The sequence below is a fragment of the Phaseolus vulgaris genome, chromosome 3 (assembly GCF_000499845.2).
Source record: "Phaseolus vulgaris cultivar G19833 chromosome 3, P. vulgaris v2.0, whole genome shotgun sequence".
Classification (NCBI taxonomy): domain Eukaryota; kingdom Viridiplantae; phylum Streptophyta; class Magnoliopsida; order Fabales; family Fabaceae; genus Phaseolus; species Phaseolus vulgaris.
Window position 1 is genome coordinate 51,920,073 of NC_023757.2, and position 23,530 is coordinate 51,943,602.

General features: G+C 32.3%; 3 protein-coding genes across 4 annotated transcripts; all 3 read left to right on the forward strand.

Moving 5' to 3' along the window:
• The first annotated feature begins 841 nt into the window (after nt 1–841).
• Nucleotides 842–9,300, forward strand: LOC137808648 (probable isoprenylcysteine alpha-carbonyl methylesterase ICMEL2). Its single transcript, XM_068609871.1, has 11 exons — nt 842–1,400; nt 2,191–2,267; nt 2,382–2,451; nt 2,530–2,610; nt 3,365–3,439; nt 4,152–4,253; nt 4,374–4,514; nt 6,677–6,742; nt 6,834–6,977; nt 8,284–8,374; nt 8,625–9,300. Exons 1-11 carry the CDS (start codon nt 1,021–1,023, stop codon nt 8,784–8,786), a joined length of 1,389 nt encoding a protein of 462 aa, XP_068465972.1. The 5' UTR covers nt 842–1,020; the 3' UTR covers nt 8,787–9,300.
• A 1,684-nt stretch (nt 9,301–10,984) lies between these two features.
• On the forward strand, nt 10,985–12,479 carry LOC137808649 (non-specific lipid transfer protein GPI-anchored 15). Its single transcript, XM_068609872.1, has 2 exons — nt 10,985–11,393; nt 12,253–12,479. The coding sequence occupies exons 1-2, from the start codon at nt 11,051–11,053 to the stop codon at nt 12,267–12,269; spliced, it is 360 nt and encodes a 119-aa protein (XP_068465973.1). The 5' UTR covers nt 10,985–11,050; the 3' UTR covers nt 12,270–12,479.
• Nucleotides 12,480–14,332: 1,853 nt separating this feature from the next.
• On the forward strand, nt 14,333–19,228 carry LOC137808643 (histone-lysine N-methyltransferase family member SUVH9-like). Of its 2 annotated transcripts, none has more exons than XM_068609864.1 (2): nt 14,333–16,606; nt 18,824–19,228. In XM_068609864.1, exon 1 carries the CDS (start codon nt 14,515–14,517, stop codon nt 16,540–16,542), a length of 2,028 nt encoding a protein of 675 aa, XP_068465965.1. In that variant the 5' UTR covers nt 14,333–14,514; the 3' UTR covers nt 16,543–16,606; nt 18,824–19,228. The 2 variants fall into 2 exon arrangements, with proteins under 2 accessions (XP_068465965.1, XP_068465966.1); XM_068609865.1 differs by having other exon boundaries at nt 14,342–16,606; nt 16,851–19,228.
• The last annotated feature ends 4,302 nt before the right edge of the window (nt 19,229–23,530 follow it).

Consider the following 23,530-nt stretch of genomic DNA (forward strand, 5'->3'; position numbering starts at 1 on the left):
CACTATGAGAATAAGTTCACTTTATTTAATATAGATTTGAGGAAAATGTTGTTGTTTAGATTAAGTAAATGAAAACGAGAGACAAAGAAAAATTTATAATAATCTTTTATATAAATAAAATATAAGAATAAAAATTTATTTTTATGATTAAAATTAAATTAAAATATAATTAAATTAAATTATTTTATAAGTAAAAGTTTATTATTGTTTTAATTGTATGTCAACTATAGTTATTTTTAATAAATTGATAAAGTAAAATATTAAATTAAATAAATTTCATATAAAAATGATCTGTTCTAATTATTTCTATATTATAAATATTTAAAAAATTTAAAATTTGAACAATCAATTTTGTGTTGTAATTAAATGAAAAAATATCTCAATCCTTAATTTTAATACAAAACTAAGCGTCATTTACGTAATTAGATTTTTCACAAGTAACAGTGATAGTTATTCTTAAAATCACGTTGTTTATTTTGAAAAATAATAATTCAGTCACGCTTTTAAACTTCAATTTAAATATATATATATATATATATATATATATATTTAAAAATATTATCTGACAAGAAAAGAAGGTAAAGAGAATGTTGCAGACAAATGTACGGCTATTCCGTTAATTTTAGAGTGATTTCAGGGGTTCGTTAAATACATAAAAAAAAAATATATTTAATATTTAGTTTTTGTTTAAATAATTACAAGAATTGAAGCATTTATTAAAATATTTGTGTATTAATAACACATATTTGTTAGATTTAAAATTTATGAAGTGAAGAAGAGTTATTGAATAAAGATTTGAAGTGGTATTGAATAAAAAAGAAAGAAAGCATTTGAAGTGGAGTTTCTCTATTTGACGAACTCAAAGTCCCACATGGGCCCCACATTCTTCCCATCTAAGCCAATCACCACCTTTCTTTTATTTCTCTCTCTCTCTCTCTCACGCTTCATCTTCCAATTGAATCCTCTCTGTAACGAACAAGATTCGCTCACACACGCACTCTGCATTCGCTTCAGCGCAAAATGCCATCGCAGATCTTTCCGACATCCAACCGTTCTCTTGATTCCGCCGTTTCAACTTCTTCCGCCGCATTCATCCGACCGAAAGAGGACGAGAATGATCCCTCCGTCAGCCTCCTCGACCACTCCGCCCCTTCCTTCCGAGACATGTCCCTCAAGCCGCCCTTGCCCAGGGCGTCCAGCTTCACCACCTCGCGCAACAAACCCTCCCGCCCTCGCCACTCTTTCAATCAGAAACGCCGCCGCCGGGCCGCCAGCCAGGACTCCTTCCCCTGCGTCTCCGACCACTCTGACACCGCCATCCGCTCCTCCTTCGGCCGCGATGTCGCCGCCGAGACCTTTCTCTTGACTCGCCTTGGCTTCAAGCTGCTCGGATACCTCGGGTATTGTTATCGTTTTTGTTCGCTTCGAGATCCTGCATTCACCCAAAATAGAATATGTATAAGTGCAAGATTTCAACAATGCAATCAAACAATGCTGATTTCTAACATCAATGGTGACGCACGTGTGACAAGTGGTTTGGGTTCTTTGACTAATGTTAGGATGGATAAAACTACATGCTTGGGGTACTTAACTGATACTTTACTTATCCACGGGATTAGTTCGTCTAGCTATGAGATAGATACCTGTGGCTCTGTACCGATCTAGTGTTATGTTAGAATTTCCATGGATGAAATTAAGAAGAATGAGTGAAAGTAGGTGTGGAATTAAGTGACAGTTCAGGTGTTTTGATCGTGGAGAGATAGAGAACAAATGTGTAGAAATAAGTGAGAATTAATTCAGTGGGTCACATTATTTTTAAAATTATTTCAACTTATTTCTCTGATCACACCAGATTGTTTCCTTCCGCTCTTTGCCCCTAATTTCTCACCTGCCAAACAGGACCTACAAAATGATGTTTTCTTAGTGGGTTTTTGAGGTTTTTCACTATAGTGTATGACTGATTTGAATTGGTAATGCAATTGATAGGAAGGCTTGTTATATATCTTCTTGAAAAGACCCATATTGTCTGTCTCAATTCTTAGGGTGCAGTTTATTTGTCTGTTAAGAACCTTCAATTAATGGAAGTTGGTTTTAAGATGAACCCTAACATCTCTGCTTTTTTGTATTACGTGATTATTATCTTCATATATACCAGTTGTGGATGCTCTCTGATCATTTATTTCTGTTCAGGGTAGGCTATAAATGGATATCAAGATTTCTTGCCCTTAGTTGCTATGCACTACTTCTTTTTCCAGGCTTTATTCAAGGTCTGAATTCTGTGATCTTTAACATTTTTCTTACTTGTAATTAATTATTTGTTTCCAGATTCTGATTTGAAATGCATTAATATCACTCGACATTTGCCCCCTTCTGTTTTATAGTTGGATATTACTATTTCTTCTCCAGTCAGATACGCAGAAGCATAGTTTATGGAGATAAACCGCGAAATAGGTATGATTTATCTCAATCGTCTCCTTACATTTATTAATTCCTTCAATTGTTACAATTTGAGCTTATTTTCTTTTGCAGGCTTGACTTGTATTTGCCTAAAAATAGCAGTGGTCCAAAACCAGTTGTTGCTTTTATTACTGGTGGAGCCTGGATTATTGGGTACGTGATGTCTGTGCGTCATTTCAAAAATTGCAATTTAATGTAATTAGGTGTAATAATTTTTTTTCTAATGTTGTTGCTTTGATTCAGAGCATGATCCCTTTCCGTGAAATTGTTGATTAGCTTCAATTCTTATTTTTATCTCCTATCAAAAGAGAAGTTCATTATTTTTTTGCTCACCATTAATGGTGGTAAGAAGGTTGCAATTTATTGAGACGCATAAGGAAATCAGTTGAACTTATTAAGTTTTGGAAATGTCGATCACACAAGAATATTTATACTGACAATGCTAATTGTTATAAAATTTTACATATTCAAATGTTTTAAAACTAGTATTTACATGTGTTATATTGAATACTCCCTTTCAAGCTAGAGCATATAAATAATATGCACCAAAATATTCAACATGGGAGATCCTTTGAGGGATTTGGTGAATATGTCAACAAATTGATTACTGTAACTGACAGTCAGTTTCAATTTTGCTAAAACTAATATCTACACGTGCTGCGTGAGCTATATTTAGTAGTACTGTATAATGTCGTATTAAGTAGTTTCAACCTGAGGTTTATACAGTTTTTTTTTTCTTTTTTGACTTTTATCATACCATGTGCAATCAGAATAAGATGCTACAAATTTCATTATGGAAGGGATTAACGTGTTTGACTGTGTCTGTTGTTGTATATAAACGCAGACACATTCACCACTTGCCAATTCTGGTATTACTAGTTTTAAAGTGTGTACTGTATTTGTGTAGTTACAAAGCATGGGGTACTCTTCTAGGTCAACAGCTATCAGAGAGAGATATCATTGTGGCATGTATTGATTACAGGTGATATTTCCTTCCCCAGCTCTCACATCTGTATTGCTCTAGGTAGAAGCTATCTATCTGCTCTAGGTAGGAGACAAATATTTATCTGTACTAGTAAATAGTAATAAAGAAAACTCTATTCCTGGATTCTATTCTACTATATCATCTTTTCTAAATATTATCTGTTTTAATTTATGCTTTGGTCCCGGTCCTCATGTTTTTAATTTGTTCTGTCTCTTGTTGGTCTCTTCTTGTTATTGATGATAAAATAAGAACTCTTTGATAGTTTTCAATCTTATCTTTTTGTTTTGAAAATTCTATTGATAAATATAAAATATTGTTATATAATTAGAAAGTCATAGGGTTTAACCAAGCCATTATTTGAAGTGAGCTCTTTCAACTGCCGACTTTCCCTTGAGTTTTCTGGAGACTCCTGAATGGTTCCATATCTCTAATGTGCCATGATATCTTCCAGTTTAAAGCATAGGGATTGTTGAAATATAAAAGTCAAAATCAAAATGAAATTTGGTCGTGAAAGCAGTAATGAAGAATACCAATCCAAGGAAATCAGTGGTTTTAATTGTACCTCATCACAAACCACTAAATGCATGTGTAATTCAAATTTTCTCTCAAGCTACATGATTCACCTAAGTCTAAATAGTCTACAGAATTGAGTGTGTTACTTGCTTTTGTCTTTCTATTGCAGTGTTATAAAACATCTATTTTCTTGCAGAAATTTTCCCCAGGGAACCATCAGTGATATGATAGCTGATTCTTCTCAAGGCATCGCATTTGTGTGCAACAATATTGCAGAATATGGAGGTGATCCTAACAGGTTAATAATCATCCTCCTAAATCGAAAGTTTTCTCATGAAGGCATCAAATTTGTTCACTTGCTTTAAGAGTAATGGCTTCTCAAGATCAATAATGATTTTTTTCCAATTTTTTCCCATAGAATTTACCTAATGGGACAATCTGCTGGAGCACATATTGCTGCATGTGTAATTGTGGAGCAGGCAATCAAAGAGGCAGGTGAAGGAGAGAGTACATCTTGGAGTCTTTCCCAGATTAAGACTTATTTTGGTTTATCTGGAGGGTAAGTACTTGCAGAGAGTCCCTAGTCCCTTTCCCTTTCAATCTTAGTAGTTAAATATGTGTGCTATAGCTGCGTCGTATAGCGGGAAGGGAAATCTACCATTTTATACGCTAATGGCGCAAGCTTCATACCATATGCAAGGGCTCTGTCACCTTATTTTAACACAAACTACCCACACCCAGGGGCATACCCACCTCTCGAAAGGGTAGTGGACTTGCTTTGTCGTTATTTGTCCTAAGTGTGGTCACTCTGTGTTATCGCTCTTCCTCTCCGTTTTATTATATTAGCAAATGTTAATTGGTAATATGTTGTTTTCTGTTAGCATATTCAAACCCACGACCTTTATCTTTCCCTCCCTTCCACTTTTACCATCAAATCTACCTCACATCTCCTATCGCTGACCCCCTTTGTTATATCCTTATGTTTTGTTCTTAAAGTTTTTCTTTTGTTTTTTAATTATTTTGAACTTCATAGGTCGCCCTTGAAACAATTGTAGCATCATCCACTTGGAGGGTTACAGTACAACTATTTAATTTCTTGAATTTGTTTGTTATTGACTTGTGTGTCTCTATCCGAGATTGATAACTATGATGTTATCCACATTTGAATTAGTCTTCTTTGCTGCGTTCTGTATATATCACTTTAGCTGGCTGTAGTACGTGATGTTCTGTTCGATCTCATTTTTATGTTGATCAGAAATGATCAAGGACAAACTCAAGCCCCAGAGATAGCTTAAGTGGTTAGGATTGTTTAAGTCTTAACAAACACCTTTCACACAGGATTGGACATTTGGAGCATGGATTGGACATCTACGGTGACTTAACATTAATGCGGGATAAACTCTGATATCATATTCAAATTTGACTACATCTAACTCAATCCAAAATGCTTTCTCAAGGGGTGAGAATTAACCATTTGTAAGGACTATTTTGGTTAACATTTCTACCCAATGTGGAAACATCTAATAATGTTTAACACCAAGCTTATTTTTTTTAATTGTTGGGATCAACTTTCTTCACTTGTTTTTCATCCCTGGTGATTTATTCCTCTTTTGCTTGGAAAAAATTAGCACTGAGCTGGTTGGTTTGGATGAAGTTTTCTCCCTTCAGTTTGTGGACAATGATAGGAAGAGTAGGTGAACCAATCAGGCTAGTTATGTCAGGGTACCCTTCAATATACTGTTTGTTTGCTATGAATGGTGCAAAATGGTGTTTGAAATCAAAGATGGGTAATCATATTGCGCTTTGCTACCTTGCAGAAAATATTGTATTTTCCTTGATTTTACTGGTTACAATATGGTAGAACAAATAGGGAACAAGGGCAGCAGCTGTACCTAGGCTTAAGTGAGAGGAGAGACAGTATCTCCTAAAAGTTTACACAAATTACGGATATCAGATAGTAGAGATACCTAAAATAGGAATGATGGAACTAATGTCTGCACTTACAAAAACAAAATAGGAAGATTCCGTTTTCTCCTGACAAGCAGGAACTAATTGCCAATCTAGAGTTTGATCCTTGTCACTCAGTTCTTCTAAATAAAAACAGAAGTTGGATTTAAGAATTAGCGGAGTCTGCGCATTATCCTTTTTTTTAAGCTCAAAGGACTCGTGCAGTAGGGGAGTCTGTTAGAAATGTAATAAAAGTTGCTCGTGCTTTCACCTAACAATTTTAGCCATTGTTTTTGTTTAGTTCGTGAAAATCTCATGTTGGAAATGCAAATTTTTATCGAGATATTTTACTAAGTTCTACTAAGTTAGAAATGCAAATGTTAATGGTGACATGTTACAAAAGTGCTTTGTTCTACAAATATTATAAATGCATTTTTTTTATTGTAATATATATTACACAAGCGTTTTGTTTTACTAATATTAGGAGTGCTACACTGTTGTACATGCCAAATATAATATAGCTCAAGTTGATTATGTATGGATTTAATCTTTTTAAATTATAACGACCTTAATAAATGTCTCCAGAAGATATGTGTGTAATGTCTATTAATTCTTCCAACCATTGGTTTTGTTTTGTTTCTCATGGTCGTAAATGTAATGTTATTTGATTGAGATTGTTTATTATATTACCTTGCAGTTCCCACCAATGATTATTGACTTTACACTCAGATTAACATAATTTATTTGCTGTCTTTCCTTCTTACGTCAATTCAGGTATAATTTATTTAACCTAGTAGAGCACTTCCACAGTAGGGGTCTTTATCGGTCCATCTTTCTAAGGTACACACTTCATTAATCTTCAAGTGAGTTAATATTTAATTTCCTGCTTTTCGCTGTATTCGACTTTCAAATGACTACCTCTACCTTGCAGCATAATGGAAGGGGAGGAATCCCTGAAACGGTTTTCTCCAGAAGTAATGATTCAAGATCCAAACATTGGAAATGCGAATTCTCTACTACCTCCTGTAGTGCTTTTTCATGGCACTGGGGATTATTCAATACCATCAGATGCCAGGTTTGTGTCCCCCCTTTCTAAAAATTTGTAACTGTGGAAAACAGGAGTATATATTTGTTGTCCTATTAATTTGTTATGATTTAGTTGTGCCGAGATATAGCCTAGATGACCTTATTTGCGGAGCGTAGTGACTGAATTGTTTCATGCAATATTAAAGTGCCAAGCTTTGTGTAATGGTTGAATTATTGAATGATTTAGTTAGCAATCAGCAGCTTAATTTAACTTCAAGGTATTGAAAAGCATGTAGAAGGAATAACATAGAATGACCTATGTCAGTTCCTTGTCCCCCTGAAAGGAGATTTCAGCAAACAATCAGTATAGAACGATAAAAAAGTGTTAATTCAAAAACATGTAAATGATGTAACATGGTGATTAAGTTCAATTGTATAAGGAGATCTCACAATATCAATATCGTACTATTTGAGTATCTTAAATTATCTCTTGAAATTAGTTTCTCCATTTTTCTTGTTTTTATTCTTTTTGAGTTTATTACTGTCAAAATGGGCATACTATTATAAGTGATGTATTATCGGGTATACACGCATTTCTGTAGTATCTGACAAACTTTCAGAAATTGAAAAGGCATTCTCAATTTATGTGGTTGTTTAATCTCTTTGAACCTTTGGGAAAAAATTGCACTTTATAATGTATTATTTGCTACAATTCAATGTGGTATGCTGCTGATTAGTTGTTTACGAGGGTTCATTGATGATTGTGTGAATTGTGAAATTTGCCGTGGCGCTTAAGTTCATATCTGTTTTAGTAGTCCCACTGCGTCAATAATAATAGTACACACTTAAATAAAAATAAGATCTCAATACAAAACGGAGACCCAAAATAAAAGAAAAATCGTCCTAATCGGAGGCTATGTATTATCTATCTGCTACCTACAGGATAAGTGTGTTTTTTTATTGACTGAATACCGATGAAGTGTGAGCCTGGAGATGGAAATGCGTAATGGTAACAAAGTTACATTATAAGGTTTTTATAAGCGACAAAGCTGCTGTTATGTGACCATATATACTTGGAATTAATTGAAACTTAAGAAATATTCTAGTAAGAATATTTTCTTGGGCACTTAATTTGGTAAACTGTTAGAATTCGTTTCATAATAGGTTAAATTGAAATGTGCGCATGTAATGCTTTTGCATGGATTATAAAGTAGGCTTTAATCCTGTATATCCTTCAATGGGCAACTAGAAGAAATGTATAGCTTTTCTCTTATCTTCGTATTGAAGCATCTCTTTAAAAAAAAATTCGGAATTTTCAGCTGCTAGACTTATGACTAACATACTATTTTATACAGTAAAACATTTGCTGAAACTCTTCAAAAAGTTGGAGTGACGGCTGAATCAATTATGTACGAAGGGAAGACTCATACAGATGTGTTTCTACAGGTATTTGACCACTCTGCTTCTCATTGATTTTGATAAATCTATGTTTACATAATAATAATATACCTTGATGATGCATTTTTATCATCAGACACTTTATTACCTGTCTTTTTTAAATATCCACGCAGAACCATTTAGGTATTTTCTGAAGAAATGGTGCTTGCTAATTTTTATGAGAAAATTCTGGTGAATGTTAAAATTTTTTCTACGCAGCCATTCATGTGAAATGCTTATATTATATTATACATTTCAGGATCCCATGAGAGGTGGAAAAGATGACATGTTTGAAGATTTAGTAGGATATATCCACGCAGGTGATGCTGAGGCTCGTGCCAGAGATGCAGTGGCTCCTCCAAGGAGACGCCTTGTACCTGAATGCATGTTAAAACTTGCTCATAGCGTCAGTCCATTCTAGCCTGCAAGCAGAACGAACTAACATTCTTTCTCCAGAACAACTTCTTGCTGTTGTAAGAACAGAGCTATCCTTTTTAGCTGGCTGGAATGTTCAATGCTATGTTTTCTGGAGCCTCCAATGTCTATGTAGAAATTCCCAAGGTTGAAAGATTTGGTCTAACCAAGGAAGAAGAATGTTGGTACTTTTCAACTCTATATTTTCTGTGGACTGCACCCATCTCTAGTCTAGGCTTTGGAGTTTACCTCCAAACATGTTTCTAAGCTAAGCTTAGAGGTTTGGAAGGTGTAGGTCAGGATTATAGCACTAATAGAATCTGTGTTTTCTTCTGTGCAGTTTCGCAGCTTCTCAAATACTCTTTTTTAGAATGTAATCTAGAGTGGGTTTGGGTAGGATCTGGAGGCCAATTAGACTCTTTTTGTGTGTGTATATGGACTGAAGATACTTCAAATGTTTTTAGTTATTTAATTAATTCTTTACTCATAAAAAAATAAAAATTTCTTTCTTCATTTTATTATTTTTCTCTGTACATAATTAATGATTCACTTGCTAAATTAATTTTCAGCATCAAGTTTTGGCAGGTTCCATTCTATTAGTAGATTTACCATTACACTTAAGAGTCAAACATTTGGTTTTCATCAAAACATGGAAATGTCATTTCTAATGTTGAATTTTGAATTACTCCCAACCCAACTTAACCCTAAAAACTAGCTTATTACATAGGGAGTGTAGAGATTATACTGGTAACTCAATAATGTATAATTATTATTAAATAATTATAAATTATAATTTTGTACAATTGAAATTTTGAAATACCAATAGTAACATCTACGTATACATGATAAATAAAATAAATGATAAATTAATATAATACTAAGTTATAAGAAATTATTAGGGATGATTTTTTTAGAAACTAGTTTGGGTTTTCAGGTATTAATTTTCAGGATTGTATCCATGTTTTTACTATGCTCTTTAAGGAGAGATATAATAAGTTAACTCAGTTACTACTTTAATTAAGGTGTCAAAATATTCGTTATTTTAAAAGATAAGAGATAGCATATAGGTATGTGAAAATAAAAATTGAAAACATTTAGGTCTCTTTTTTCTCTCTCGAATATTTGTTGATTTTTTTTTAACTCTATTAGTTAAATAAATCATGGTTAAAATTTTGGTAGTTAATTGATATTACTCTAAAAATTATTTTATAATTTTTTATTAATAATAAAATTATTTTAAATATTAATAATTCTTTTAATACATATAATAATTTTTTATTTAGTTAATATAATAATTAATTATTTTTTATTGTTAAAATTAATTTTTGTTTAGTAATTTTCTAACATTTGAGCCATCCTTCTAACAAAGCATGAAAAAACATATAAGTAAAGCTAGTTCTTGAACCCTAAACAATTTCTTATCTATACTGTTAAATCATTTATGATAACGAACATTTTTTATTTCCTAATCAAGATTTAAACACCTAAAAAAACAAAGATTAATAATGAATTAGATCACCTTAACAAATAGTGACATAAGATATGGAAAAGTTATATAAGGTGATCTCAATATCTTTAGCTCAATCTATGTTATTGAAGTTATTTTGACTGACACAATATCAACAAATGTTTTTTTTTTCTAGAACTTGTCTCAAAATTCGTACAAAGTTTTTGTAACATTTTGAAGTTTATTTCCAAAAGTATCTTAGTTGCATAATTTTAATTCATTAAAATCACCAGATAATGAACTTTTTTAAGTATTTTTAATCTATTAAATCAATGAGATTTCCCTATCACAAGTGAAATTAATCAATTAAAATAAAATAAAAATTGATTGAAATGATCTTTATTCCAAACCAACAAATTTAAGAAGATTGAAACATTAAAATTGAAATGGATTATGCACACTGCTAAAGAAGAAAAAAAAAAGCATAAGAGCCAGGTGTAGTTATTTGATTATGTGTGAATCATGCACATAGTGGAGCATCAAAGTTTTTTCAATGTTCACACTCACCTACCAATTTACTGTGCCATGGCACACTCTCTAAGATCACTCATAAGAAGCCATAAATAAAATAAGCACTGTTCTTGTGTAGCAGGGAGGTGATTATGAGTTGTTGAATATCCCAAGGCCACAACCACCCCACTAGTGTTAATGTGCACTCCTTTTTCCCTCCAAAAATTGTATATAAAGAAGGTGATGTTGGTCCATGGAATTCAGAGTACTATAACAAGTGAGGGATCAGTGAAAAAGCAGATTTTGAAGGAAAGATGAGGGGCTTGAAGGGTAGAGATAGGGTCATTTTCCTTGTGGCAGTGATGATTTTTGTGTTGGTTTTGGTGGCTGAGGGTGCTGGTGAGTGTGGAAAGACCCCTATAGGGTCTGCAGCTGCTAGTCTCAGCCCTTGTTTGAGTGCTGTTAGCAATGTGAAGGCAAAGGTTCCTCTGGCTTGTTGTAGCAGAGTTGGTGCTTTGCTGAGAACTACTCCAAAATGTCTCTGTGCTGTTCTGTTGTCTCCTCTGGCCAAGCAAGCCAAGATCAATGTTGCCACTGCTATCACCATTCCAAAGAGATGCAACATCAACAACCGTCCTGCAGGGAAGAAATGTGGAAGTAAGTAACCACTTCCTAATTCACCTTCATTCTTGTCAGATTCACATTTACCATGCATTCATGTTTTGTATAGGAGACTATAATAACTTAAATTTGGCAAAAATAGAAGTTCTTTAGAGAGGGTACCGAAGATCTCATCATTATTTTATTTCATTCTTAAGTTTGAAATTCCCTTCTTTAACATGATATTTCTTAACATGATATCATGTGTTATTATCCGTTATCATCATCCGTTATCGGATAAAGAGTTATTTTTTAACATGATATATTATCGAACTATCCATAATATATATTTTCATGCAATAGTTATATTTTCATGCAATCGAACTATTTATAATATATATTTTCATGCAATAGTTATATTTTCATGCAATAACGGATAAAGAGTTATTTTTTAACATGATATATTATCGGACTATCCATAATATATATTTTCATACAATAGTTATATTTTCATGCAATAATTGTTAAACTCGTAACCTTTCTTTATAAACTGATTTTTTCACTAACTGATTTTTTTTTTCACATTATAAACTGATACTGTTGGAGATCCCACATCGACTAGAGATAAGGACATTTCATAATATATAAATGGGTGCAGACCTAAACCCTATGTGCCGGTTTTATGGGGTTGAGTTAGGCTTAAAGTCCACTCTTTCTTAATAGATACTATTTTATTTTATGAAGTTGAATTAAATTTAAAATCTTACTTTAAAAAAAAAATGAAAAAAATAGAAGTCTACTAGTGGCCAACTTGGCATAAATAAGCATAGAGATGGTAATATTTCATGTTGCGTGCTTCTTCATTTGAACAAATCTCTAATGTGATTAATTAACCTTGTTTATTTTGTCTTTACAGAGTACACTCTTCCCTGAAATGAAAGAAGATAATAATATTGAATATGCAGTGTTAAGCAGATTAGAGAGCTAAATAAGTGCAGTGATATGGCATATTTCTCACTGTGTTGTTACAATCACATTTCATATTTTGTATACTTGTACGTGAATCCACAAATTATGTTTGCCTATGTGTTTTTAGTAATGGACCATTATTATGCATATTATGAAAATATATATTATATCTAATTCTTATTAGTATTTTTACACATTATTATATTATAAATAGTTTATTAATTAAATATAGTTAATTGATAATTAATTAAATATATAAAATATAAAAAACTGAAACCTCTATATGAAAATGTACTCACCAAAAGCCGATTTCTAATTGAAAAATTCTCCGAATTTATAAATTTTATAGTTTCGAAATCGTCTGCTTAAACAACAATCTCTATGATAATACAATGATTGGGTTTATTCAGTAAATAAATTTTCAGTGTTGTTTAAGTAATTATTTTTTATTTGAGTTTATTCTAGGAAAAAAAATCAGATTTTGTTTACGCCATTAATTGAATCAGTCACTTCATAAAGTAACAAATTAAAATAATTAAATTGAGCATGGCATGTACTATAAAATGCAAAGTACATTAAATTTTTTTTTTATGGTTGTGAAATTCTCCTTGAGGTTTTGTTTCTATTCTAATAATGGTGGGTAGCAGAGTAGAAAAATGAACAAATTTGAAAATGAATATAAATTAAAGAAAAATAAATATATAAAAAATAATTGAAAATGTATAATTAATTTGATTGATATGATAAAATAAAAAATAATTTAATATAACAAAGAAGTTTTAAACAAATTATATTCAAGATAACAAATTAAAGTATTTTTCAAAATAACAAAATTTCAGTTATTTTATTTTAGTTATTATTTATTATAATATATATATATATATATATTAATAAAAAAGTTATAAACATTATAATATGTATATAAACATTTAAGTTATAAACATTTTAGTTCTTTTTCATTTATTTTATTTTAGATATTTAGTTATTACTAATTTTTAAAATGATAGGATAATAGAAAATTTTATTTTGAAGATCGTTTTGTTTTGTTTTTAAAATCAAGACGAAAGAAATGAATAATTTGAAATAATTATTGAATGATTTTTAGAAAATTATAGTTTCACTACCATCAAATTCTAAGAGGTTCTTCTGTATGTGAAGAAAAGAGAAATTGGCAAAAGTAGATGAAAAAAAACTGGTTGGGATTAAATATTTATTTAATGTAAATAATTATTCATTAACTACTCTTAATTATGTAATTAGGAATGCTATTAAGTTTATTAAGTTGTTTAAAAAGATTAATATTTTTAAATATTACAATTCAGAGCATATTCCAACACCATTTTCACAAGCCAAAATTTCATGGATGCTGAATTTCAAACCAAAATCATGTATGAAAACAAAATAATTACAAAATTTGTAAAAGCAAATATCAAAAGAGAAAGAAATTGGTCATGAGTCACTTTTTTTAATAACAAAAACAAAAAATTTCAATAACTTTTTTATTTATGTGTTTATTATTTATATCTATTAAAATAAATTACAAATTTATACCGATAATATAAATGTGTGAATAATAATATCTTTTATTTAAATTTTAATATTATATATAAATAATAATAATAAAACTATATATCTATATAAACACTCTTAAAAAAAACATTTGTGTTTCCGATAATAATAAGGATGAAAGAGAATGTAGGAGTTATTTATAGATATAATTTTTATAAAAAGAAGAGAAGTGACACTATTTTGTAGACCCGTGACCCAATAATCTATGTTGTCAATATAAAATAAAATTAAAGTTTGGAATTGAGATTAATTAATTTCATTCATTACGAAAGTAAGTGAATCTCCACTTTATACGCATAATCAATTCTAATATATATAAATTATTACACTCTTCTCACATATTAATTAATATTTTTTATATAATTAATTATACTTAAAGTATAAAAAGTTTTTCATTCTTTTATTCTTAACACGTAAAAGTAGTAATATATAAATATAAATATAGATTTGCGTTTATAGAAACGGATAAGAGGAAGAAGGTTGAATGAAAAAGTGTGAAAAAAAGAAGCACTAGAAAGAAAGAGGTGTCTGGAGAGAAATAGATGTTCCAAATGTCGTTTCCATTTCCAATGTCGTTTCGAGTTTCTCTTTATACGCATAAACACAAACACTTCAACTGCACTTCCATTAATTCTTCTTAATGGATTCTTCTCTCTCTCTCCACACTTCACCTAACCACAATGCCTTCCAACAACCGCAACCGCCGCCGCAACCGCCACCACTCTTAGTTCCCAAATCCGAACCCTTCTGGTCCGCCTTAGACCACGACGATATCGGAGACGAACTTGACCTACTCACTGAGTTCAACCGAGTCACCGAGTTGTTCCACCTTGCATTCGGAGGCACCAATGCCGTCATTCCCCCCGACTCCTTCGGACCTCAGCCTGCTGCATGCTCCCACCTGCTTCCTTCTGCGGATGTCGATTCGGTGTTCCAGGAAGACCCGAATTCGTCCACCGCCGCCGAGAGTGACGCCTCGCGCGCGATCGTCCCCGTCGCGGACCTCACGGTGAGGTTGGCGCCGAGGCGGAAGCAGAGCCGGCAGAAGGAGCTGGTGCGGGTGATGGGTCTGTCGGTTAGGGAGGATGCGCAGCTGCGGGAGACGGTGAGGCGCACGCGCTTGGTGTACGACTCGCTGCGCGTGTATACCGCTGTGGAGGAGGAGAAGCGGGTGGCGGCCTTGGTGGCGACGAAGGCGGCTGCGGTGAAGGAGGAGGAGGGGACAGCGGTGGAGGGCAGGACGCGACGTCTCCGCGGGGACCTGCGAGCTGCTGGACTGATGCGGGAGCGTGGACTGTGGCTGCACCGCCAGCAGCGAATAGTTGGCGCCATTCCTGGGATTGTGGTCGGGGACGTGTTCCTTTTCAGGATGGAGTTGTGTGTGTTTGGGTTGCACGGTCAGATACAGGCTGGCATTGATTATCTTCCTGGAAGTATGAGCTCCTGCGGGGAGCCTATAGCCACCAGTGTGATTGTTTCTGGGGGTTATGAGGATGATTTGGATAATGGTGAGGTTATAATCTACACTGGGCAGGGAGGGCAGGAGAAGAATTCGTCTAGGCAGATTGCTGATCAGAAGTTGGAGTCAGGCAACCTTGCATTGGAGAGGAGTATGCATTATGGTGTTGAGGTGAGGGTTATTCGTGGGATGAGGTATGAGGGGAGTGCTTCTGCTTCTGGTAAGGTGTATGTGTATGATGGAGTGTATAAGATTGTTGATCACTGGTTTGATGTGGGGAGGTCTGGTTTTGGAGTTTACAAGTTTAAGCTTTGGAGGATTGAGGGGCAGCCTAAGATGGGAAGTGCTATTTTGAAGGAAGCTAGGACTATTAGGAGGAGTGAGGTGGATTCTAACACTCTGCATTGTCTTTCTGCTGATATGTCCAACAAGAAGGAGAAGGTTGCTGTTCGGCTTTTTAACGACATAGATGATTATCGGGATCCTCTTAACTATGAGTATCTTCCCAGGACTAGTTTTCCACAGTTTGTGTTTCATCAGAGTGGCCAAGCTACTGGTTGTAACTGTGTGGATGGTTGTGGGGATGGATGCTTTTGTGCTATGAAAAATGGGGGTGATTTTCCTTATACTCTTCAGGGGCATCTTGTGAAAGGGAAGCCTTTGATTTTTGAGTGTGGCCCTTTTTGTTCTTGTCCTCCTCATTGTCGGAATCGTCTTACGCAGAAGGGGTTGAAATATAGGTTGGAAGTGTTTAGGTCTCTGCAGACAGCTTGGGGGGTTAGGTCCTTGGACCTTATTCAAGCCGGTACTTTTATCTGCGAGTTTGCAGGGGTTGTTCTGACTAGGGAGCAGGCGCAACTCTTCGCAATGAATGGTGACTCTTCAATATATCCTAATCGGTTTTCAGAAAGATGGGCGGAATGGGGGGATTTGTCTCAAGTAGACCCTAAATATGTGCGTCCATCATATCCATCTATTCCTCCTCTAGATTTTTCTCTGGATGTGTCAACAATGAGGAATGTTGCTTGCTATATGAGCCACAGTTCAACTCCAAATGTTTTCGTTCAGTTTGTTCTGTATGATCACAACAATTTGATGTTCCCACATCTTATGCTATTTGCAATGGAGAATATCCCTCCCATGAGAGAGCTCAGCCTTGATTATGGTGTAGCTGATGAGTGGACAGGGAAGCTCTCTATATGTAACTGAATGGTTTGAAAAGGTTAATGCACTTCTAATATGTTGAAGCCAGTTTTGCGCATGGTTATCTGAGGTAAAGCCTAGTTCTATCATTCAACTTTATTGTGTTCACGATTATCTTCCTTTGGTTGCATCTTACTTTTCTCTCTGGTACTTTGTTCTGTCTCCAATGCAAACTCTGTGCCGTATGATGGTGAGTCATGGATGGACATAAAGGTGTTGTGATATTTCACATGTCTAGGTGTACTTTGGATGATGAAAAAATGTTGTAGCGAGGTTGATGATTGACTTCCTGTGTTTTGAATATTTTATTGCAGTTTAATTTGCAAACATGGAGGGATTGATTCTTGTGGTGCTGAAGTTTATTTGATCAGGGAAAACTAATCTTATTTCTACATCAAGTTCTTTTTCAGGGAAGGGGCAAATATGAATTGAACCAGCTTGAATTTTCTGTTGTTATTTCCTTTACTATAGGGGATATCATACATGCTAGTAGTTACATAAACTAAAATAGGTGTCAGGAACTGAATAGTGGATAGGGATATTATATGTTAACTATTTAAGACGTCATAAATATTCTTTGAGGGTGGTTTAAACTTTTTCTTGTGGTTCTGTTCTTCATTCACATAAGTCTAAAGCTTCCATAGAATTGATATTGGGAAGATGTTGTGTATGTTTTGTTGCAACAGTCCACTATTTGCTTATCTATGGCATAATTTTATCCTTTATTCCCTGCTACCTTGTGACTTCAATTGTCAAAAACCCAAGCCTCCCCATCCTAATAATTTAGTATCCAATTTAATGATACAAAATTAATTGTTTATAGAGTGTTTCACCATAAACAAAGAGGATTGCTAGGTCATTAGTGTCTGTTGACTGGTGAGTGTAACTGTTTGTTTGGGTTGATGTCAGTGTGATAAAAGGATGGGATTGACATTCTCATGCAATATTTATGAAATGGATTTTTTGGAGATTGTTTGATCAATTAGTGTTCCGTTCTCAGCAACAAATTCTTATTTTGTTTTTTTTTTTCTCCAAAATGATCAGATTTAGCAAAATTACAACGTTTCATTACATACACTGCAACTGTACTACTTTCTAAAGTCATAGGAAAATCTACAACACAACAAGGGAAATGCTCACAATAGGCTGCAACAGGCCATGTTTTTAATAGTTCACACACAATTAGTTTCTCATGCTTTCTCCTTCACACACAGGCCATGTTTTTTATTTAAGAGTGACATCTAATCAAATATGTCAACATGATGAAAACAATTGTTAGTATATTATGAAATGAAAGCTTATTAGCTTGCAATTAAGGAAGTTCAAAGAAATCCCAAATAAAGCAGGCTAGTGGTGACTGCAATTAAGGGGAATTTCCAACACCCAGGGCTACTTGGAGCATGACAAATGTAGGTGACCCAACATTATATGTAAGATAGACTCTAGTACTATTCTAAAATTTGGACTTAGAACCTAACTTAAACCTAAAAACCGACTTTAGGGTGAAGATTATCCAAGTCTTGTAAGCTTTATAAATTATATAAGTCAAACCCTTGTAAATGTGGCACTAAACACACTCCCTTCAGTCATAGAACCAGCAACAGGCCAAGAGTGGTTTCTTTTAAGGTGGCTTTCCAACAACGGATTAGGGGGCCTTTTAAAATTTGTAAAAAAGGGAGGCAAATCTCAATTTATGATTGCTCTGCACCACCATAGCATTTTATTGATAACAACAACAACAACGGTTAGTTATTCATATTATATAGAAGACCTTTTTATATTTTTTTATAAGTTCCAAATCAAGTAGTATTGGAATGTTTCGTTGGAGTATTTAATTTTTTGGTCCAAATACTTAGTTCCAAAACAGTCCATCTCGTGGTGAATCCCTTCACATCTGTGCCCAATCCTTTTGCAGGTCCCAGCATTTATTCTGACTGTTCTCTTGCACATCTTCCTTGCTATCTTGAACTTTCCTTCCCCAGCCCTCTGACCCGTTTTTTTGCTGCCTGTCAATTTCCTCCATGTCTTCTCACATTTTCCCCATTTCTGATGCTGGTCTATTGTTTTTGGTTAGCTTTTTAATTACTGAAAAATGGCTTCTTCTGGGCTAGGTGATAGTGGGGCTGGGGCTGGTGGTTATTATTTGACTTATTATTATGTGTTGCTTTGATGTTGTTATTTATATGTTTACCCCTGTTTTTTTTGTTGTTGTCTTCTACTTTTTATGGTCTTGCAACCCCTACCTATCCTAAGTATGATCTTATTCTTGTCAACATTGGTTTTGCAGACATAACCATGGTTTTCTGAAGGTTTCAACATCACCAAATTTCTTGGAACTATGAAAGTGCACATTTTGTGGAGGTATTGAAGATAATGTAATAGCTGTTATATTTTCCTGCTCTTGTCTGACTTTTTTTTGGCTAGTGCATAGCATTTGAGGTGTGGTGACGAAGATAGAGTATAGGAGTTCAGCAAGTGCTTAATCTTGAACACTTGTGGAACTATTCTGTAATTTTGTGATGTTAGGGTCTTTGGCAAAGGCATTTGGTCACCACCTTCTTCTAAGCAAGTAGCTCGGATTTATTAGATTTTCTGTAGTCATTGTATATAATGTAAGTTAAAAAGCTTGTACAGGGATGATGTTAGTGATGGATAGAATGTAGCATTTTAATTTAATTGGTTTCTAAGCAAATGAGTAGATATATGATTAACCAGAGCTCATGCTAACCAGATCTATCATCTCTGCCTTTCTTCCCAAATTATTCAAATCTCCTACAATTTGACTGACAATATATTTATGTGTTTTGCATTGGAAGCACAATTGGGATTATAAAATATGATGACTTTGTCTCCTTTTAAGACATTAAAGAAAGTAGCACTTATGGAGAAGAAGAAGATGAAGACCATTACTACATTTGGAAAGTGTACATCCTTATCAAGGGAATGTACATCCCTCCTTTGATTCTAATCACGTTCTACTCTCTTTACAATCCAAAAAATAATACTCACTTTTTGTTTTCTCTGCCTTAATTTATTTACTGTCGGATGATAGAGAAAATTAACAACTTCAGTCTCCAATCTTGTTCATTTAATCTAGAACATAATATATATTAAAAAATATTAATTTAATAAATTGATAATAATATAATAATAATATTAATAGTAATAATGATTTTAGTAAAAGTAATATTCAAAATTAATAATAATAATATGAATATAATAATAATAAGATTCAATAATAATATTATTATTATTAATAATATTAACAGTAATAATAACAATATTTATAATAATAATAATTTTATTAATAATATATAATAAGTAATAATTTAAAAATATTATAATAATAAATAAAATATTATTAATTATTGATGGTTTTTATATTTTTTATGAATAATTTATTTTATTGACGGAATTTTTGCCTTACCAACTAAAATTAATATTTTATAATAAATTATTGAAATCAAATTTATCATTTAAAATTTTCCTATAAAATATTAATTAATCATTATTAGCCACATCACCATATATTGTTTTATTTGATTTGGAGTTGAAATTTTAAACTGTGATAAGTATTTAGAAAAATAATTTAACCCTTGGAACAAAATTGTTCATTTAAAGAATAAATGAACTAGTTTATTCCATTATTTTAAATTTTGTGTGGATTATAATTTGAGGTGATGATAATATATTTAATAAATTAATATTTTAATTGTATTTAATTTATTTTTAATTAAAAATATTATATTATTATAGTTGTTTATTAAATATATGCATATTATTGGATGTTAATAAAATCTTTTCTAGTTTGAGTATGATAGTACTTTCAAGTAGAATGCAGTAGCTGCACATGCACATGCACCATTTTCACCTTTTCTGATAACATCATTTTTTTTTAAATTTTTTTTCCTGTGTAATACAAATTACTTCAGTCTCATGTTTAAGGAATCCAATGTTATTTTTATTCTTTTATCTTTTTATTTTATATTATTGGCTAAAAAAAATTGTCTTTCATTAAGTATTCCGTGGTTGAATATAAGAGACAAAGTTAATCTATGAATTAAGATTCAATATTTTTATTAAAAATTGTGTGCGATTAATTTGTGTTAAGATTTTGCAATTATGTCTAATTCATGAAAAGAATAATGAAAATGTGATATACACTTTAACATATTTCACATGTTACTATATGTATATTAATTTTATTTACTTTTACGATAATACTTAAAATACGTAATCTTTAATGACTTATAAAGGACATTATTTGGTAGATATGTTTTTTTTCCGACAATTTTTATTATTATAATTATTATTATTATTATTATAGTAATTCATAAATCATATAATTAATATTATTATTATTATAGTGATGCATAAATGTTGTATAAACGTTATTTTTACTATTTTAACAATGATTATATAAGTGTAATCAATTTTTCGTATTTAGGTATATCTATGTATATACTATTTTATGTTTTGTTTTTTACTTTCTCACTTTTTTTAAATATTTTTTTTTTCAAAATAAATCCATTTTAAAAATATTTATTTATCTGATTCCTTTTCAGTGTCCTTGTCCTATTGTATAGTAGGGGTTAGCTATTCATATTAATGACAGTGTCAAAATGATAGAAATCTTGTGATAGCAACTTTGAAAAAAAAAAGATGAAAGTGTAGTACCATGTTGTGACCCTTCAAGACTTCTGAACCCTATCACCATCATTTACACTCCTATTAATCTTCTTCCATTTTATCAAATCAAATCTAAGAAAGCTTTCATTCTTCAATTCCAACACACTCAAAACTTTTCATACTTTTCAATCAATCACCACCTTTCTTTGCAAATTTTCAATTCTAAAATCATACTCTTTTTTTTTCATAATTTTGATCCATAACTATTAATGTAGATGGAAAGATGGGTGAATTACGTATTTGTGTTTATTTAATGTTGTTGATTAATAAATATAGAATAATGGTGTTTGTGACTTTTGTCTTTCTCATTCCACTGCAGAGAAAGTATGGAAAAGTCACTGCATTATTCCTAATGTCTTAATTTGATGCAGGGAATCTTCATTTGTTCATGTTGCATGCAGAGATTTGTTGATTTTTGACCCATCACAGTAATCATAAACAACTTTGATTTTTGGACACGTGATTCTTTGATCAGTTTGAATTTGAGTGACCAGATTGTTGGTGAGTTCTTAAATATTCATCAATAGATATACATGGCAAGTATAAGCTTGATTCTTGTGAGCTATGAGGCATTGTGTGTTGTTGTGGTGAAGCTTTAGGGTTGTTCAATTTGAGCTTTCATAATGTTTTGGTGTGTATTCCTAGGTGGTTTGGTGTTGGATCATTAGGATAAGAACATATATTGATGGATCATTTTTTGGACAAAATTTTTGTGTCAAGGAAATCGTATTCCGTGAATATAATGCCTATTTAGTTCAATGCATGGAATATATGATAAAGATAAAGTGTTATAGTCTTTTTATTGATTGGTCATGTCATACAGACCTGAGTTGTATATCTAATTGATTCGATTTGAATTATCTAAAGGATATCTTATCTATCTATCTATTCATATAAATAGATATTCTATAAAAATGGACTAATTCAACATATTTCTTGATTCAATAGGAGTCCAAAGAAATTAATTGAATAGGATCCTAAAGAATGAGAGATATGTGAAAAACATGTTCGATTACACCTATTCCTAATCCTAAATAAAATTGACCTAAAGATTTATATGTAAACATAGTATCTATTTAAATATGATTGAATTATGCTCGAATGACCCTGCTGATATTTTTAGTTAATAATCAATGGTTCATTGTCTTTGAATACTTACAACATCGATTATGAGGTATTTTTAAGTAAACATCAATTTTCAGGTGTCCATAATCAATGTTGATATTTTTTTCACTCACATAATGGATGTTCTCGTGCCTTTGTAGAGATAGATAATCGATTTTCTACATTTTTAAGTGGATAATCAATTATCCTCTCCACGTAATTGATTATCTTGCATGATTTCACTTTTCATCCATTTGAGTCGGTTCATTTGTTGTAAGATTTGATGTTTTCAAAGTTCACAGTATTATTTCGTAAATGCATTTTGGATTATGTGGTTTTGTTTGCATGAAGTGGTGTTCTTTTCTTTGTGTAGGTGATTCTGTTTTGTATAGTTGGTTGTCCTCCTCTTATTTAGTCCAAACATGATGGATTTATGGTGCTAGTGTGGTGGTTAGTGTGAATACAAGTTTAAGATCTTACAAAATCATTATATTAGAAGTTTGATACCCTTATAGTGTGTGTAAGCATTTATTTTTTATGGAATGAAATTGACATGAATATTTGTTTTTTTTTTTATGTTCTAATGTGCTGTGATGGTGAAGTAATTTGAAATGTAATTTTGTTTTAGTAAAATGTATTAAGTTCCTATTTTCATTGGTTAGATATAGAGAAAATTATTTGTGTGAATAAAAAAAAATTATGTTGAAAGATGTGGGAAATAATTTTTTTGTGTACTCAAAGAATATGTTTATGTAGTTAAATTGAGTTATGCTTTTACATTATTTGTAATATATGATTTAATAGTGTTCTATAATTAATTATAATAATGTTGTTTGTTAATTTAATTTTTTTACTTGTACCCAAATACCCAAATCTGTAATTGTGAACACTAATCATAACACATAAGACCCTCACCAAAACCCAACTTATACCCATAACCCTAATCCAATCCCTACCAATCATCCAAACCCTAACCACCACAAAAGCCTCACCCCAAATGCTAACACTAACCAATAACCCTAATTAAAACCCAAACAATACTCATAATTCTAACCCTAGTCATAACCCTAATCATAAACATAATCCAACTCCTAATTTAACCCTAACCCTAACCCTAACCTTAAACACAAACCATACACCTAACACAAAACCTAATCCAAATCTTAACCATAACCCAAACCATCACTCTAACCATCAACCA

Coding starts and splice junctions, on each gene's coding strand:
- LOC137808649 (XM_068609872.1), top strand. CDS start 11,051: ATGAGGGGCTTGAAGGGTAGAGATAGGGTCATTTTCCTTGTGGCAGTG.
- LOC137808648 (XM_068609871.1), top strand. CDS start 1,021: ATGCCATCGCAGATCTTTCCGACATCCAACCGTTCTCTTGATTCCGCC. Junction 2,611..3,364: donor GGTGGAGCCTGGATTATTGG/GTACGTGATGTC, acceptor GTATTTGTGTAG/TTACAAAGCATGGGGTACTC. Junction 4,254..4,373: donor TATGGAGGTGATCCTAACAG/GTTAATAATCAT, acceptor TTTTTCCCATAG/AATTTACCTAATGGGACAAT.
- LOC137808643 (XM_068609864.1), top strand. CDS start 14,515: ATGGATTCTTCTCTCTCTCTCCACACTTCACCTAACCACAATGCCTTC.